This window comes from Rhinoraja longicauda, chromosome 35 (genome assembly GCF_053455715.1).
Source record: "Rhinoraja longicauda isolate Sanriku21f chromosome 35, sRhiLon1.1, whole genome shotgun sequence".
In the NCBI taxonomy this organism is placed as follows: domain Eukaryota; kingdom Metazoa; phylum Chordata; class Chondrichthyes; order Rajiformes; family Arhynchobatidae; genus Rhinoraja; species Rhinoraja longicauda.
Genome location: NC_135987.1, coordinates 5,859,994 through 5,876,100, shown reverse-complemented (window position 1 = coordinate 5,876,100; position 16,107 = coordinate 5,859,994). Strand labels below are relative to the sequence as shown.

General features: G+C 41.9%; 1 protein-coding gene across 1 annotated transcript in view; it reads right to left on the bottom strand.

Moving 5' to 3' along the window:
- Window positions 1-16,107, bottom strand: part of LOC144610033 (glutamate dehydrogenase, mitochondrial) — a 62,301-nt gene that overhangs the window by 16,314 nt on the left and 29,880 nt on the right. The window contains exons 2-6 of the mRNA XM_078428503.1: window positions 14,241-14,321; window positions 13,517-13,572; window positions 12,330-12,393; window positions 6,762-6,856; window positions 1,351-1,530 (exon numbers count right to left, since the gene is read on the bottom strand). Coding sequence (XP_078284629.1) covers window positions 1,351-1,530; window positions 6,762-6,856; window positions 12,330-12,393; window positions 13,517-13,572; window positions 14,241-14,321 — 476 coding nt within the window. The remainder of the gene's footprint in view (window positions 1-1,350; window positions 1,531-6,761; window positions 6,857-12,329; window positions 12,394-13,516; window positions 13,573-14,240; window positions 14,322-16,107) is intronic.

Below are 16,107 nucleotides of genomic sequence, written 5' to 3'. Positions count from 1 at the left end.
CACAACCTGCATTAAGGAACTTTCAAAACCTGCCTGGCGTCCAGCCTATTTCTGGCCATGTCCAGGCCACTACACACACACATATATATATATATAAAAAGGCATAACATGGGACACAGCAGGCATTCCCAACTGAATTTAAGATTGCAGCAATTATAAAAATATACCCGGGCTAATACGGAAAGAGCTTTTTCCCCCTCCAGTGGTAACAGCAAGCTCGGGGTCAAATATAGCTTCAGACTGCTAAAGTGACTTCAATTTTCCACACAAAGTCAATAGTCAATAGTCAATAGTATTTATTCACAAAATGCTGGGGTAACTCAGGTCAGGCAGCATCTCAGGAGAGAAGGAATGGGTGACTTTTCGGGTCGAGACCCTTCAGTCTGAAGAAGGGTCTCGACCCGAAACTTTACCCATTCCTTCTCTCCTGAGATGCTGCCTGACCTGCTGAGTTACTCCAGCATTTTGTGAATAAATACCTTCGATTTGTACCAGCATCTGCAGTTATTTTCTTACACTCAATGTTCCACAAGTAGATTTGATTTTTACTTTGTTAATTTTTTGCAAATTTGCACATTGAATTAAGGGAATGAATAATCTATTACCTCACATAAATAGGCATTTTCCAGATAAGCTGGCTTTGCAGAATCTTCAACTAATTTATTGAAAGCTTTGTGTTTGCCATTGCTACTTTATTTGAATACATATTTACATAGATACATAGAAAATAGGTGCAGGAGTAGGCCATTCGGTCCTTCGAGCCGGCCCCACCATTCAATGTGACCATGGCTGATCATCCACAATCAGTAGCCTGTTCCTGCCTTCTCCCCATATCCCTTGATTCCGCTAGCCCTAAGAGCTCTATCTAACTCTCTTTTGAATGCACCCAGTGAGTCGGCCTCCGCTGCCTTCTGAGGCAGAGAATTCCACAAATTCACAACTCTGGGTGAAAAAGATTTTTCCTCATCTCAGTTCTAAATACCCCTTATTCTTAAACTGTGGTCTATGGTTCTGGACTCCCCCAACATTGGGAACACTTTTCCTGCATCTAGCGTGTCCAATCTCTTAATCATTTGTACTGAGGCTATAAGTGTACAAAGGCAAATGCTGTGTGCAATACTGCTGAGTTTGTGCAGTTAATCTAGGAATTGGGGTGCTTTCAGATCACAAATTTAGTTACCAAATAGATTTATGACACATACCCATGTAGGATATTGAATGCAAATGCCAAAACAATGAAAGCAATCACAAACATTTTCCCCACATGGTTTTCCCCAAAGGTCAGTGATATTGGAAGCAGCAGAACTGAAAGAGGTAAAGCTAATTCATTGTTCATTATCCACTACAAACCTGAATGACGAACGTCTTGTCTCCAAAGCCTGGGGTCATTCCAAGGACACTCATGTAGGATGCTTCGTTAATGAAGTTCTCAATCCCATGGAACACACCACGTCCTGTAGCAGAGATTCGCCCATGGATGCCGCCTTGGCTGATAGGTTTCCCAGTCACACAGGCATGAGCATTTATATCCTGCCACAGAAAATTGTTCACGCACACTTAAAAGAAATGCAGACAATATAGTTGATGTACACACAAAAGCCCCTCTCCATTGCAGTGGTCCTGAAATTGGCCTCTCCCCTGATGCCCTTTGACAATAGGAGTCAAATTTACATCTAAAATCCAGGACATCTTCCTTGTGCCCATGCCCCATCTCAGTCAGACCTTCGCAGGCAGACACTCTCCTGAGATGTTGTCTGACCCGCTGAGTTACTTCAGCATTTTGTGACCACCTGGTCTTCATTCCTTCGTAATAATGTTCTTCACGAGTAATACACCACAACTTTTGCCTGTGAACGTAACTGTGCCTCAGGTCAGTGCCCGAGCACAGGTGCGGGTTTGTAGGCTAATTGGTTTCTGTCCTTAAATTGTGGGTGATCAATGGTCGGCGTGGACGGTCGGACGAAGGGCCTGTTTCCAATCTGTATCTCTTAACTGAACGGAACTTGACCTGTTCCAATGCAACTCAATGTGGCTCTCCACAGCTGTTGCCTGACTTGCATGCTCATTCATTTCATATTTCCAGCAACTGCTGTGATCCATGTATCAGTTACAGCAGCTTTTTTTTTTTTAATCCTTTCTCCTGTGCTAGTTACACCTCCAGACTGATTAGCTGCCATTATTAAATCTCTTTACCTCCTCTTGACACCAATCTGTGTTGTCCATTTTCTCTTGCTCTTCCCCCCCACAAACATTCCTTGGTTCACACTGGAAGTAACCAAGGTAAATAACTGCAGTACATTTTCCTGATGGAGCACGTGCAGTCAAAGGGCACAAGTGAATGCTTAGGATACTAGATGGAATGCTAATCAAGGAAAGAAACAAAGTGCCAGAGTTATTCAGCAGGTTAGGCAGCATTTCTGGAGAAATATAGAACTGCAGATGCTGGTTAATACACAAAAGGACACAAAGTGCTGGAGTAATTCAGCGGATCAGGCAGCGTTCCTGGAGAACATGGACAGGCAATGTTTCCGGTCGAGACTCTTGTATGGATAGGTGATGTTTCAAGTCAGGCCCCTTGAGTAACTCCAGCACTGTTTTTTATTGTAAACTAGCATCTGCAGGTCCTCGTTTCTATATTCTAATCAAGGAAGCTGCTATCTCTTGGATGGTGTAGGTTGCCTGAGCTGTTTGAGCTGCTCTCATCCAACTGATTGGAGATTATCAGTGTGTGGGATGACGAGCAACTGCCATGTGACAGCTTTAACACTATACCAATGGAACCAATTCAACACTGTCTGGTTAGTTTGAAGCTTAAATATCGCTTCATTTATTGAGACACACATTTCCCAACCCTCAAACAAGTTGCAAGATAACCTTTCACCTCACTAATTTCCAGCTTCGACTTCAAGCAATTCACAGATTAAATATTTCTTAGCTGATGGATAAGGGAAGAAGTGGAATGATTGGAAAACACCCCGTTCCAATCGTTCAGGGCAGTGATTAGAGCGGGAAACATGGGTTAGATATATACGGATGGCAGCAGGCATACCGATTTGGCGTGGCTACGCTGAAACTCATGCAACCCTGACGACAAGCACTCTACCACAGATATTCCCTCTACTCTAACCCTCCCATTCCCTGCAGCTTGAAATTTATTTTCTCACTTTTCCAATTCTGATGCAGAGCTATTGACCAGAAACCAGCTAGTTTTTTCTCTCTACACATGCTGCCCAGAGTATTGAGCATTTATTATTGGAAAAACATACAGCTCCTCACGAGTTTAACAAGTTTCCATTCTGAATCACTTCCCAAATTTGAAGTAATGATCATTCAAGTAGAACTGTTGGCTTAAATAAGTGTTAGGGAAAATATTAGTTTGACAATTTTAAAAAATTCGACATAGAATACAAATAATTAAACGATTAACCAAAAGAAAAGATGCATCTAAAGCATATTCAAACATAAATTTACCAGATTTGAGTTTTATATTAGCCTGAAGTATTAAGGGATGTAGGAAAATTTAATTGCCATAAATCAGCAATTTTCTTATGGACCGGCTGAACATCCAAGAGGCAAAATTGTTGACTTCTGTTCCTACATTTTCCTAACAGGCTTTCTCCCCAACTTTGGAATGGCCTAGGTCTGAATTTGACCCCTTGTTTCAATTTCTAGTGTTTAAATATCTGTTTACTCATGAATCTGTTCAGTACCCAAAGATTCTCAATCAAATCACAATCTTCCAAACAGCAGAAAATGCCATGCAATCTTGCCTCATTCTACCCTTTGCAGCCATGTAATATTTCAACAATTTTCTTATTCATTCCTTCCAAGAAAATGCATCATTTCTCAGGTTTAGTGTTCAAATATATGCAGTACTCGTAACTGGGCTTTGCATTGTGACACAGTGGTAGAGTTGCAGTCCTACAGCACCAGAGACCCGGGTTCGAACATGGCTACGGGTGCTTGTCTGTACATTCTCCCCATGACCTATGTGGGTTTTCTCCGAGAACTTTGGTTTCCTCCCACCCTCCAAAGGTTAATTGGCTTGGTTTCAATGCTTGTCCCTAGTGCAGGATAGTGTTAATATGCTGGTCGGTGCAGACTTGATGGACCTGTTTACATGCTGTATCTCTAAACTAAACTACAGCAATTAATTAGCTTTAAGTGTCGGCCCGCTGCAGTGCATCTGTTGGCATGCAGAAGCCCCCAAATTGTTTTGAACCCGAGAGGTTAATAAAAGGGGATATTTTGCACTGAACTACATTACCATTCAATAAGATCTGCGTCAGCAGTTCCTAGTTTCTACATGTCTAATCCTACACCTCAACTTCTTCATTCAATGTCCTAATTGTCTCCTGAAATTGTCAACATTATCTTCAAAATGATTAAACAGAGAATTTGAGTGATTCACCAATTTTGCTGCCTTAAATGTTTGATCGCTAATTTTAGTTTTCCTTGCTGGGAAAAGCATTTCTACAGCATCTGCCTTGTAAAGGGCCTTAAGGTATTTTAGCAAAAATCACTTCTCAGTTTAACGCACTCTCAGGCATGTACGCATCGTCTACTCTCACTTCCTTCAGTACTATCATCTCACCACAGAAATCTGGCTAGTCAATCTTGGTCGCACCTCATCCAAGGCAAATGTGGTCATTAGATAGAGATATCAGAACAGTTCTTTGGGTAGAATTTTACCAACTCTATAGATACAAAACTATTTATAACAGTTACACATTGCATTTGCATATTTAATTGCTTGCTGTAACTACATTAACTTTCTGCAATAAACAATGAATGGTAGATTTTTGCAATCTCTTACTGTTTAAAGAATTACCGTTCTTCTTTAAGTATATTTTTCAAAAACACTTGATAGGAATCTGCCACTTTTGCCCACCCAACATTATGGAGGTTTATAATCTCATTGTAATTGTATGCACTTGTAACTTTGTTCTTAGCAAACCTGGATAAGCAGCTCTTCATTGAGATATAGCTCCCTAATAAATGCAGTGAACAGGAACAATAACTTTTATGTCCTCGTTTAATTAGGATCGAAGCATCATATGGCTGTGCCAGATTTTATTGTGCATTGTTAATTGCTGTTAGGGTGTTGATATGAATCAGGTAGAAATATTCCCATAGTGCTGTTCAGGAGGGAGTTTCAGGAATTAGGCTCTGTTTTATAGTGGGGAATTGGCAATGAATATCAAGGGAAGGTGGCTGGAAGCATTTGTTTACGATAGGCATTGCCTGGATCAAGGGGTGCAAATATTAGACCCCACCTATCAGCCCATGGCTGAAAGTTATGCTTGCCTTCCAGCAGGCAAACTGTTTCAATTGCTGAGATGAGAATGGAATTTACCACAGTGTGATCATTCGCAGCCAACCCTACTTCAGGAAAATTCACTGCAACAGCTTGGAGATTTGCATTGTACACTATCATGAGGAACTTTTGCAGTGATGTTCTGAGCCTGAGCTGATTAACTTCCAACAACTACAACCATCTTCCTTTGTGCGATGTGTGCCTTCAAATATTGCAGTGTTTAACTTTAGTTTCAATACTGTCTGAGCCAGATGTTTTTTTACCAAGGGACTCAAGTCCAATCTCCTTTGCAGATGAAATTTTGAGACTGGAACTTTTCCCCCCCTACATTTCAAGGGAATGTTCTTTCAGGTAGCTGGATCAGAAAGGAAAAGTATATGGCATATGCATTTATTTATCTTGAGTATAGAAGTTGGGAGATCATGTTACACTTATATAGGATGTTGGTGAGGCAACATTTAGAGTAGTGTGTTCAGTTTTGATCACCGTGTTATAAGAAAGATGTTGTTGAGCTTGAAAGGGTACAGAGAAGATATATCAGGATGTTGCCGGGACTCGAGGGACTGAGGGAGGGGGGGGGGGGGGGATGATAAGCCTATGGCTCTATTCCTTGGAGCACAGGATGAGGGGTGATCTTACAGAGGTGCATAAAATCGGGTAAACTCAGAGTCTTTTGCCCAGAGTAGGGTTAGAGAGAACCAGAGGACATAGGTTTAAGGTGAGGGAGGAAAGATTTAATGGGAACTTGAGTGGTAACTTCATTTTTTACACAAAGTGTGGTGGGTGCATAGAACAAACTGCCAGAGAAGGTTGTTGAGGCTGGTACTCCCATAAATGAAACAAGATAATTTGTGGAAAGTAGCCAAAGGATTTGCAAATCTGATAAGAGTACATCCTTTGCCACAAGGAATAGGGCTGGAGTTACAAAATGGAATCCACCAAATCAAAATTCATGGAATAAAAACGAGCGGATTATTTAACAGATGTCCAATTAGTGTCTCAGACCACCGTGCTCTGAAGTATGGTAGTCTTCTCACCCTGAACTATACACCAATCAATACTGGGTTCACTTTCAACAGTAGGATTTTTAATCTTTTGATCCAAGGAAATCACAATAAATGAGTGAGGAAATGAAGGTAGAGAATTGAATTATTTGTTATAATCGAGGCACTTTTAATCAAAGGCCTGATACTGACGACAGTAATCTATTGACACCCTTTTCCACTTCTATGCTCTTTTGCTCACCTTATGCCCTGCAATTTCTTGGCTGATGAGAGATTCAAATCCAGAATCTGGACGTCAGAATTAGCCCATTGTAAAATCCATATCCACTTTCAATAAATAACCTTGTCTTGAATAATTAAAGACTTTCTAACATTTCATCTACTGAATTGATGCAGAAGCAAAACAGATCACATCCACTCACTTCCCCTCGGCCACTCACCTGATGTCCCATTGTTGTGGCATAGGTGTCAGCGATCCAAGACATCTCACGCTCACCTGTGCTCATGTCAGGGGCTGGCACATCAATACCAGGTCCTAAGAGGGCAAACACACAAGTTTTAATCTTCAAATATTTTTTTACATCTCACTTTATAGAACAGGGTCTCATAATAAAAAATAAAACTGGCTCCATACAACAATGGAGCCCAGTTATACATCTTCTGCTGACTTCCTCCTCAAGCCATTTTCCCCTTTCCATGTGAACAGCCACTGTTCTCAGGCTGTGTAGCTAATGGCCAAACTTAACCTCCATTATATGCTGAAACATGTGGGCACTTTGCCAGGACAGCAAGACGAGTTCAACGTTCTCATGGTGACATAATAAATCACACAACACGTGTTGTGTCAAAACTGGCTATTAGTCGTTATACAGTTGGGAAAAAAGCTGATCCAGTCCGGTTTGGAGTCAGCTCATATGCAAGTGACAAACACATTCTAACTTTTCATATTATCCAAGCATTTAATAAACTTGTTGATTTTGTTATGTTCCACAGATAGGATGAATACTTTCAAACAACTCTGATGTGAAAGCTTCTCCCAATAGCGCTGAATATCCTCACTAGATGATTGCAGTGATTCAAGGTGGCTCACCACCAGCTAAGTGCATATTTAGGATACGGGCATCACCAAAAACTCTTTATTGCACAACCAACTACCACCAAGCCGGGGGCGGGCCAGCTTCTTGAACCACTGCAGTCCTCCGGTGAAGATAGCCTGTACGACCAGAATTGGCATTAACGGATTAAGAAGCATTGATAGTGCAACTCGCTCAGAGGAGAACTGCCAAGGGATGGCATGCTCATACACTTACTGTCCTCAGTGCTTCTTGATGGCAGAACGTCTAGACTTGGGGAGGTGCCATCAGTGCTGTCTTAGCAGGTTACCATTTTGTAGAGAACACACACAGCAGCAAGTATGTTAGTGGTGCAGGGAATTAATGTCCACTGTGCGAGAGAGGGTGCCATTACAGTGCTGGATTCCATGGACTTCAAGTATTGCTGCATCTGCACTTATCCAGGCAAGAGCAAACGATACCATCAAATATTTGACTTGAATTATGTAGGTGGTAAAATGGTTTTGGGGCTGTTGAAAGTGAATCACTCATGTTCATAAGTTTTCGAAGCAGAATTATGTCATTCGGCCCATCAAGTCTACTCCGCCATGGCTGGTCTATCTTTCCCTCTCAACCCCATTCTCCTGCCTTCTTCCCATCACCCCTGAAACTCATATTAATCACTAATCTGACAATCTAACAATCTCTGCCTTAAAAATATCCATTGATTTAGCCTCCACAGCCTTCTGCGGCAATGAATTCCACAGATTCACCACCCTCTGACAATAAATTCCTCATCCCCTTCCAAAAGGTGCATCCTTTTATTCTGAGGCTATGGCCTCTGGTCCTAGACTCTCCCACTAATGGAAACATCCTCTCCACATCCACTCTATCCAGGCCTTTGACTATTCATTCGCCAAAATACACCTACACTCAGTCACTTTAAACATCGGACTAGTCCAATTGAATTTGAGATCCTCACCATAATGATAGTTGGGGACTTAATGACGATAATGCCTCAAAGTATCAGGGATGGGTGATTTGACTCTTTCGGGAGATGTCATGGGTTTTTTTCCCCCCCGGTCTTTTGTGGCGCGATTGTTACATGCCACTATCAGGCCATGTTCAAACATTGTCTAGTTCTTGTTGCATGCAGGCACAGGTGGCTTCATTTGCTGAGGAGCTTCATATTATACTGAAATTGTACAATGAATGAACGTTCCCATTTCTGGCCTGATAATGGAATGAAGCAGCTAAAAATGGTTATACCTAAGGAATCTCAGCAGAGAGATCACAGAGATCCAGCAACCACAGCTCTTAAAACAAGGGGCCCACTACAGTAAGATTCTGCACAAATACTACAGTGCCTTAAAGCTTTTAGCTTCTGTTTTAATCAATAGGTTTTAGCTGCAATAGAGAACCAAATCAGGCCATTGCTAAATCGATATTTCAAGCACAAGTTTTAACAAGACATATTTTGATGTCAGTCAGGGTTTATTTCAAATTGGTACATGATATGTACTTTTGGAAAGTAACCAAGGGAATGTCAGGCAGCGTAGGAATCAGGCACTATTTACTCTCTGGCCACGTAACTATGGATACTGAAAACTCCAGCAGGATTCACGTCTATGGCATGCAAAACATAAACAAATTTATTTCAGCATATTCAAGTGAATGAAACAAAATAGGAGCACAAAAAAAGATAATAGATTGTAAAAACAAGGAACTACAGATACACAAAAAGACAAAGTGCTGGAGTAGCTCAGCAGGGCAGGCAGCAACTCTGGAGAACATGCATAGGTGATGTTTCAGATCGAGACCCTTCAAACCGATTGATGTGGAAGAGGGAGAGGAGAAAGCTAGGGTTGAAGAGTTGTGAATTGCGAAGCTCGAGGGAGGAAAGCAGTTAGGGAGGAGGGGGAGAAACAGGTGGTCGTCTAGGTGGGGCACAGGGACGGAGAGAAAAGGGGAATGTGGGAGAGAAAAGGAGGGGGAATTGGTAGGTTAGATAAAATTGGAGAATTCAACATTCACAATGTTGGGTTGTAAGCTGCCCAAGCAGAATACGAGGTGCTGTTCCCCCACTTTGTGTGGGGCCTCACTCTGGCAATGGAGGAGCCCAGGACAGAATGGCCAGAATGGGAAGGGGAGTTTAAATGGTTTAGCAACCAGGAGATCCAGTAGGCCTAAGCAGACCCAGCTCAAGTGCTCAGTAAAATTGCCGCCGAGTCCATGCTTGGTCTCGCAGATGTACAATGGCCACATCGGGAACACCGGGTGCGTGAGATGAGATCAGAGGCAGGGTACGTAAACCTGTCTCACCTGGAAGGACTGCTGGAGTTCCTGGATGGAGGCAAGCGAGGAGGTATTGGGACAGATGTTACATCTCCTGCCATTGCAGGGGAAAACACCTGGGGAGGTGGTGGTTTGGGTGGGAAGGGATGTGAACCAAGGAGTTGTGGAGAGTGCAGACTCTGCAGAAGGAAAAAGGGGTGGGGATGGGCAGATATGACCGGTGGTGGGGTCGCGTTGGAGGGGACGGAAATGTCGAAGCTCTGTGTTGAATGCGAAGGCTTGTGGGATGAAAGAAGAGGAACAAGGGAACTCTATCCTTGAACCTTATGGGGGAGGGGGAGCAACCGAAGAACTACGGGATAGAGGAGAAGGGATCAATCTATAACAGAAGGAGGAAAACCATGTTTACTGAAGAAAGAGGACATCCCGATGCCCTAGAATGGAAATTCTAATATTGGGAGCAGAGAAATTGGGAGAAGAGAATAGCGTCTTTGCCGAGGCAAGGTGGGAGGAAGTGCTGTCCAGATAACTGTGGGAGTCAGTAGGTTTATAGTGGATGTAAATAGATGGTGAGAAGAATCTTTTTTCCATTGAAGAGGAAAATAAAGACTCCATTCTGATCAATAGATTCCCAAATAACGTCTGACAACCTTAATTGTCGAAGTTTTACATTGCAAAAGGTCCAGCGGGTGAAGTAGTTGTGAAATGAATCACAAGGGGTTCCTTGGTAAAAAGTTTACACTAAACGGCTGACAAGATTGTTTTAGGGCAACATTCCAGATTCCACTGCAATCCAGTGTTATTAATTTCAGTTACAGCAAGAACAAAACTATTGGAATTCGTCACAGACTGCAGAGTTACAGGGAGACAAAGAATTTGAGCTGCAAGTGAACACCAGGTTCGGGTTCGGCTGGCTCTGACAGTGTGCTAAGTGCCACTGGAAAGAATTACATTAAGCAAATCCAGCAGGTACTGACATGTGGGCTGTGACAAAGCAAAAGGGAATAAAAATTAATGTAACTTGGTTAGTTCTATTTTCATTCCAGGCCTTCCCAACATTCTGCACATCACAATTTGATTGCAGGCTTCTAACATGTCTGTAATCTGCACTTACTTCAGCAAGGAGGAAGATTACAATTACAAAAAGAGAAAATACAGCAGCAAGTAGCTGCATGATAACGCAAGTATTTCAAAATGAGGGGGAGACTCTTAAGTACTTAGGACAAACCAGTCATCTTGCTGTGACAACTGTTTTATTTCTAGATTTAACTGCTGTCTTGGTTTACCAACAGGACGGCCACACTTCACACTTCTTCACAATATATTAACATATTAACATATAACATTGGCTAATCCAATGGTCTCTTTATTGAATGCCCACGCTCCATTGAATCTCTATTTATCCAATGTGCAATAAGACCCATCTTACGTTACTGAACCAAAATGTCCATTCCTATATTCATGGAGACGTTTGACCCCTAAACACACTTTCAAAGAGTCATGGTTCCTGCAGTGAAATACACCAACCACCTCTTCAGGTGATTTAGCATCACTCCAGAAATTCTGTGGCATGTGGCAATGTCATGCAATGTTCATTTTCCAACAATGTTGGAGAACTTGGGTAAATTCGGCTCAAGTTAGGAATGCAGCGCCGGAGACTCAGGTTCGATCCTGACTACGGGTGCTGCACTGTAAGGAGTTTGTACGTTCTCCCCGTGACCTGCGTGGGTTTTCTCCGAGATCTTCGGTTTCCTCCCACACTCCAAAGACGTACAGGTATGTAGGTTAATTGGCTGGGTAAATGTAAAAATTGTCCCTAGTGGGTGTAGGATAGTGTTAATGTACGGGGATCGCTGGGCGGCACGGACTTGGAGGGCCGAAAAGGCCTGTTTCCGGCTGTATATATATGATATGATATGATAATACACGGTTAAGCTATACAGCATTTGATTTGGGACCTTTACTTAACCTTTCGAGCATTTGGGTTCCTGTCTCGGTCTTGCTCTCCACTGGCCCATTCTCAATTGGAGGCAGGCTCCAAAGTCCTCAACGTGCATCACCCCACCCCCCCCCCCCCCCACCAACCTCCCAAAACAGAGGCACGGTTCCTTTCTGCCGATCCACCATTTCAGAGGTCAATCCTTTCAGCTGCTCCTTGACCGCTAAAGTCATTTCTCCCCCCCGCCCCCCAATCAAATCACATTCCTGGATTCTTCTACATACCAGCTTCCTCTGCCCAACACCACTTTCCTCCCCTCCCTCAACAAGCCCTCCATTAACTACAGATCCCCATTCTCCCACGGAATTCTTCTTCACCCAACCCAAAGTGCTGATCATCATAATCTAGCCTTCCTTTAACCGCCGAAGTTGGCATTTGGCCCAGGTGGTATATTTTTCCTCTCAAATTTATGCAATGCTCTTCATCTCTTATTCCATGGTCGAGATCCATCACAAACCCAACGGGCAGAAAATTAAAGTGGCAAGCACGTCTCAAGTGAAATGCATACCAAACCACCTCTCGTTTGCTCTAGTGCTGCTGAATGCAACCCAGAGGGAATAGGGTAGTTTATAGTGCTGGTTGCCTTATGAGCACATTGGAACAACAGATACAATTCACAGTTTGCATTGGGGCAAATTCAGAAGAATTATTCACAAACTTACCAATAAATCCTTTCTTTGCCAGCTCAATAGTAAACCTCCTTGTGATTTTTTCTAATTCGGCATCCTGCAACAGTGCAGAAAGTTGGTCAGTATTGGACAGTGCAAATGACGGACAAACTGGAATGAGACTTGTTTATAAGATCAATTTTATGATTCAATCATATGTGAACCACTTTTGACAAGATATATTGGACAAAGCGTTACTTTTTACCCAATTAACTAATTCAAAACTTAATTTTAGAAATAGCAAATTAGTGCAACTGAGGCATCCTAAAGTATTTTTTACTGTTTTAAAATAATAAGCTAAAGTCTATCTATTTTTTTTAAAATGCTATGGGAACAGGCTACTTTCTAATCACCTACTTAAAATAATATTTCCGACCCATCTTCATATTTTCAGATGTACTTCACTGTTGACAGATTTACTATATAAAAATGTAAGTAATTTTTTTAATGAAAGAGATTTACATAGGATCATACAATGTGGAAACACGCACTTTGGCCAACTTCCCAATGCCGACCAAAATTCCCCATCTACACTAGCCTCTCAACTGCCTGCATTTGGCCATATCCTTCTAAACCTATCCTAGCCATTTACCTGACCAAATGTTTTTTAATCATTGAGATAGTACCTGCCTCAACTATCTCCTCCGGCAGCTCGTTCCATACACCCACCACCCTTTGTGTAAAAAAGGTCGCCCCCTTAGGTTCCTATTAAATGTTTCCCCCCATCACCTTAAACCCATGCTGTCTGGTTCTTGCATGTCAAAGTATTTTACCCCACCCACTGGAGACATTTAAATAGTCATTTTAAAAACAAATCTCATTCTGCCTCAGTAGACAATCTCCGTTTTGACAATTTCATAGGACATAGAACAATACAGTGCAGGAGCAGGCCTTTCAGCCCACAATGTCCAAGCTGAACATGATACCAAGTTAAACCAATCTCATCTGTTTGCATGTGATCCATATCCCTCCATTCCTTGCATAACCATGTGCCTATCTAAAAGCACATCAACACTCACTGGAACCTAACTGAATGATGCAAAATAGGGGGCAGATAGAAGGATGATTTTTATTTTGGACTGTTTTACAAATAAGGAATTACCTGATTTTCAACCGACATGAGACTGGTTATAGAAGTTCAAATTGAATTCATGCAAGAAAACTGACCAGCAAATACTTACCGAGTACACCTTTGGGTTAATCTTTACTCCAGCTTTAGCACCACCAAAGGGAACATCTAGAGCACAGGTAAATCAAGAGGAAAAAAAAGAGATATCAGATGTTAAGAGAGGTTTGAACAGAAGCACATGGGTATAGAATCAAACTAAAAGTATAATTCTCCTAATCTCTTCTCCCCTTCACCAACCACCCTGCTTCAGACTACTTCTCAAAAAGCTGAAATATAAAAACTTCAAAACTAGACAGAGGTTGTGGCCATTCAGTGATTAAACTAGTCAATCTTCCACAATTCACTCCAGAATCAGAAAACATAGCAGATAATTAACAGTTTTCATTAACGTTTCTACATTGGTGCTGTATATCATAAGCCTTCCACTGCATAAACTTAGCATCGAGTGCTTACAATAAAGGAGAAGAGATAGGCCACTTTGATAATATACAGAGAAGAATCTTTGCAATCTGAACCAATTCATCATGCAATTAGTTGGTGGGGTTGATCAAAGGGGAGAAATGTACAACTTCCAATCTGCATCTTCCAAGTTGATTAATTGGAAAATTAATTTCAAGTATCTGCAAAACATTTTTCAGAGCTTATTTAAAAGATAATTCCAGAGGTAATTTTTTTCCAAAGAGATTAAAAAAAATTGGGTGGCACTATGACTGGGGTTAAACATTCAATATCGGAAGTAATTTTGAGAGAGTCAGTAAACAGGTCACAGCACTTACCGACCACTGCACATTTGTACGTCATCAGAGAGGCTAGAGCTTTGACTTCATCCACACTGACATCCAAGCTGTAGCGGATCCCTGGAATCAGACACAAACTTAAGTTTTCCACAGTTAAAGGACAACTGAGTTTTTCCAGCATTTTCCATTTTTATTTTGGATTACTAGCATCTGCAGTTTTGGTTTCAATTTTCATTCACTAAAGGTGCTTCAGCCTAGCAAGCAAGATCATGGGGGACCCCTACCACCCCAGCAACGGACTGTTCCAGCTGCTACGGTCAGGCAAACGCCTCCGCTGTCATGCTGTGAAAACGGAGAGGATGAGACGGAGTTTCTTCCCACAGGCCTTCAGGACTGTTAACTATTATAACTCCAGGGACTACATTTTTTTTTCTGTATTAATTTTAATTTTTACTAGACAAAGTAAAAATTGGGCTGTTGGGCCCAAACCTCTCCTGCATTGGTGCAGCACCCTGTCCTCCCCTCTCTCCTCAACCCCCCCCCTCCCCTCTCCCCCACTCCCCCCTCCTTTTACACTTTAAAATGTAAATAACGTAAAAAATATAACACTGATTTCAACAAGACTATTTGCATTATCACTAAAGTGACAATGGTGAGTAAGGGGGGCATAAAATTGTCACGCTACCGTGTACCGTTTTGGCTGAAGTTCAGTCACAAACAAGATAACAAACGAGAGTTTTAGTATATAGATGCTGTAATTGTAATTTTTGTTGTTGTTGCACAATCCGCAGGCATTGCCACTTTCATTTCACTGCACATCTTGTATGTGTATGTGACACATAAACTTGACTTGACTTGATGAATTGGGACTTTCTTGGGACGGAGAAGACGAGCATCCCGTGATCACAAACATCTTTTGTTATGCAGGGGACAAGTTCAACAGGAAAGCAATTCCCCCTTGAAACCCTCCGTCTTCAGTTTATCAGAATGGATCGACACTACACTCTGTCAAATGTTGCATTGATGTTAAAAACAATTATGACATTGCTCTCATAAAATTCACCCCTTTGGTCCAAATTTGGGCCACGACCAGAGTGAAATCTGGAGCCGAGACATCCAGAGAAAATGCAAAGCAAGTACCAGTAAGCAGGATGCTATTGAGTGCAAAGCAGAGTTAAATTCTTGCAATTTGTTAATGATTGCAAATAGACAGAATAGGTGATGATTAGCCAGACTGGATTTGTCGTGCTCTGTGGATAGGATATACCAAGCATTTTTCCCACATTATCAAGTAGATGGCAGTGTTGTATAGAGGAACAGCTTGATATGTGGTGGAGCAAGTTTTCAGTCTTTCAGGTGGGACGGCGTGCAATCCCATAGCTATTGCTACATCCTTGGTCATTACTTTAGATCGCTTGGAGTGCATCAAATTGGCAAAAGACCCATTTTTGTAATGAAGGGAAACTATTTTCTCAAAAGAATACCGAGGAAGATCACCCATTCAGCATTTCCGAAAATGGCCCCACACACAGTGTTGGAGCAGCCCAGAAATAGCTGAAACACTAACTAGAGCAATTTGGGTAAACAATGTCAAGTTCATGACCACAGGGCTGCACTTGTTGAACCCTGACATTGTTGAAGATGGTGAATACTCGGAACCATCTCCTCCATTAGCTATAATTGCCTATTACTATGCACGATGCCACATGGCAGGAATGCAGAGATGTGATCCGATCCAGTAGCCCTGCAAATCCTACTGCTGTTCCTTACGGTTAGCCATACACCACCTTTGAAATTTGGAAGTTAGTACTTGCATATTGCCTTACATTTTCCTGCAGTCAAAAATTTGTCACTGTTTATCCAAATTGCTTCAAGTTAATGTGTGACTGACACTGTGGCACAGCTT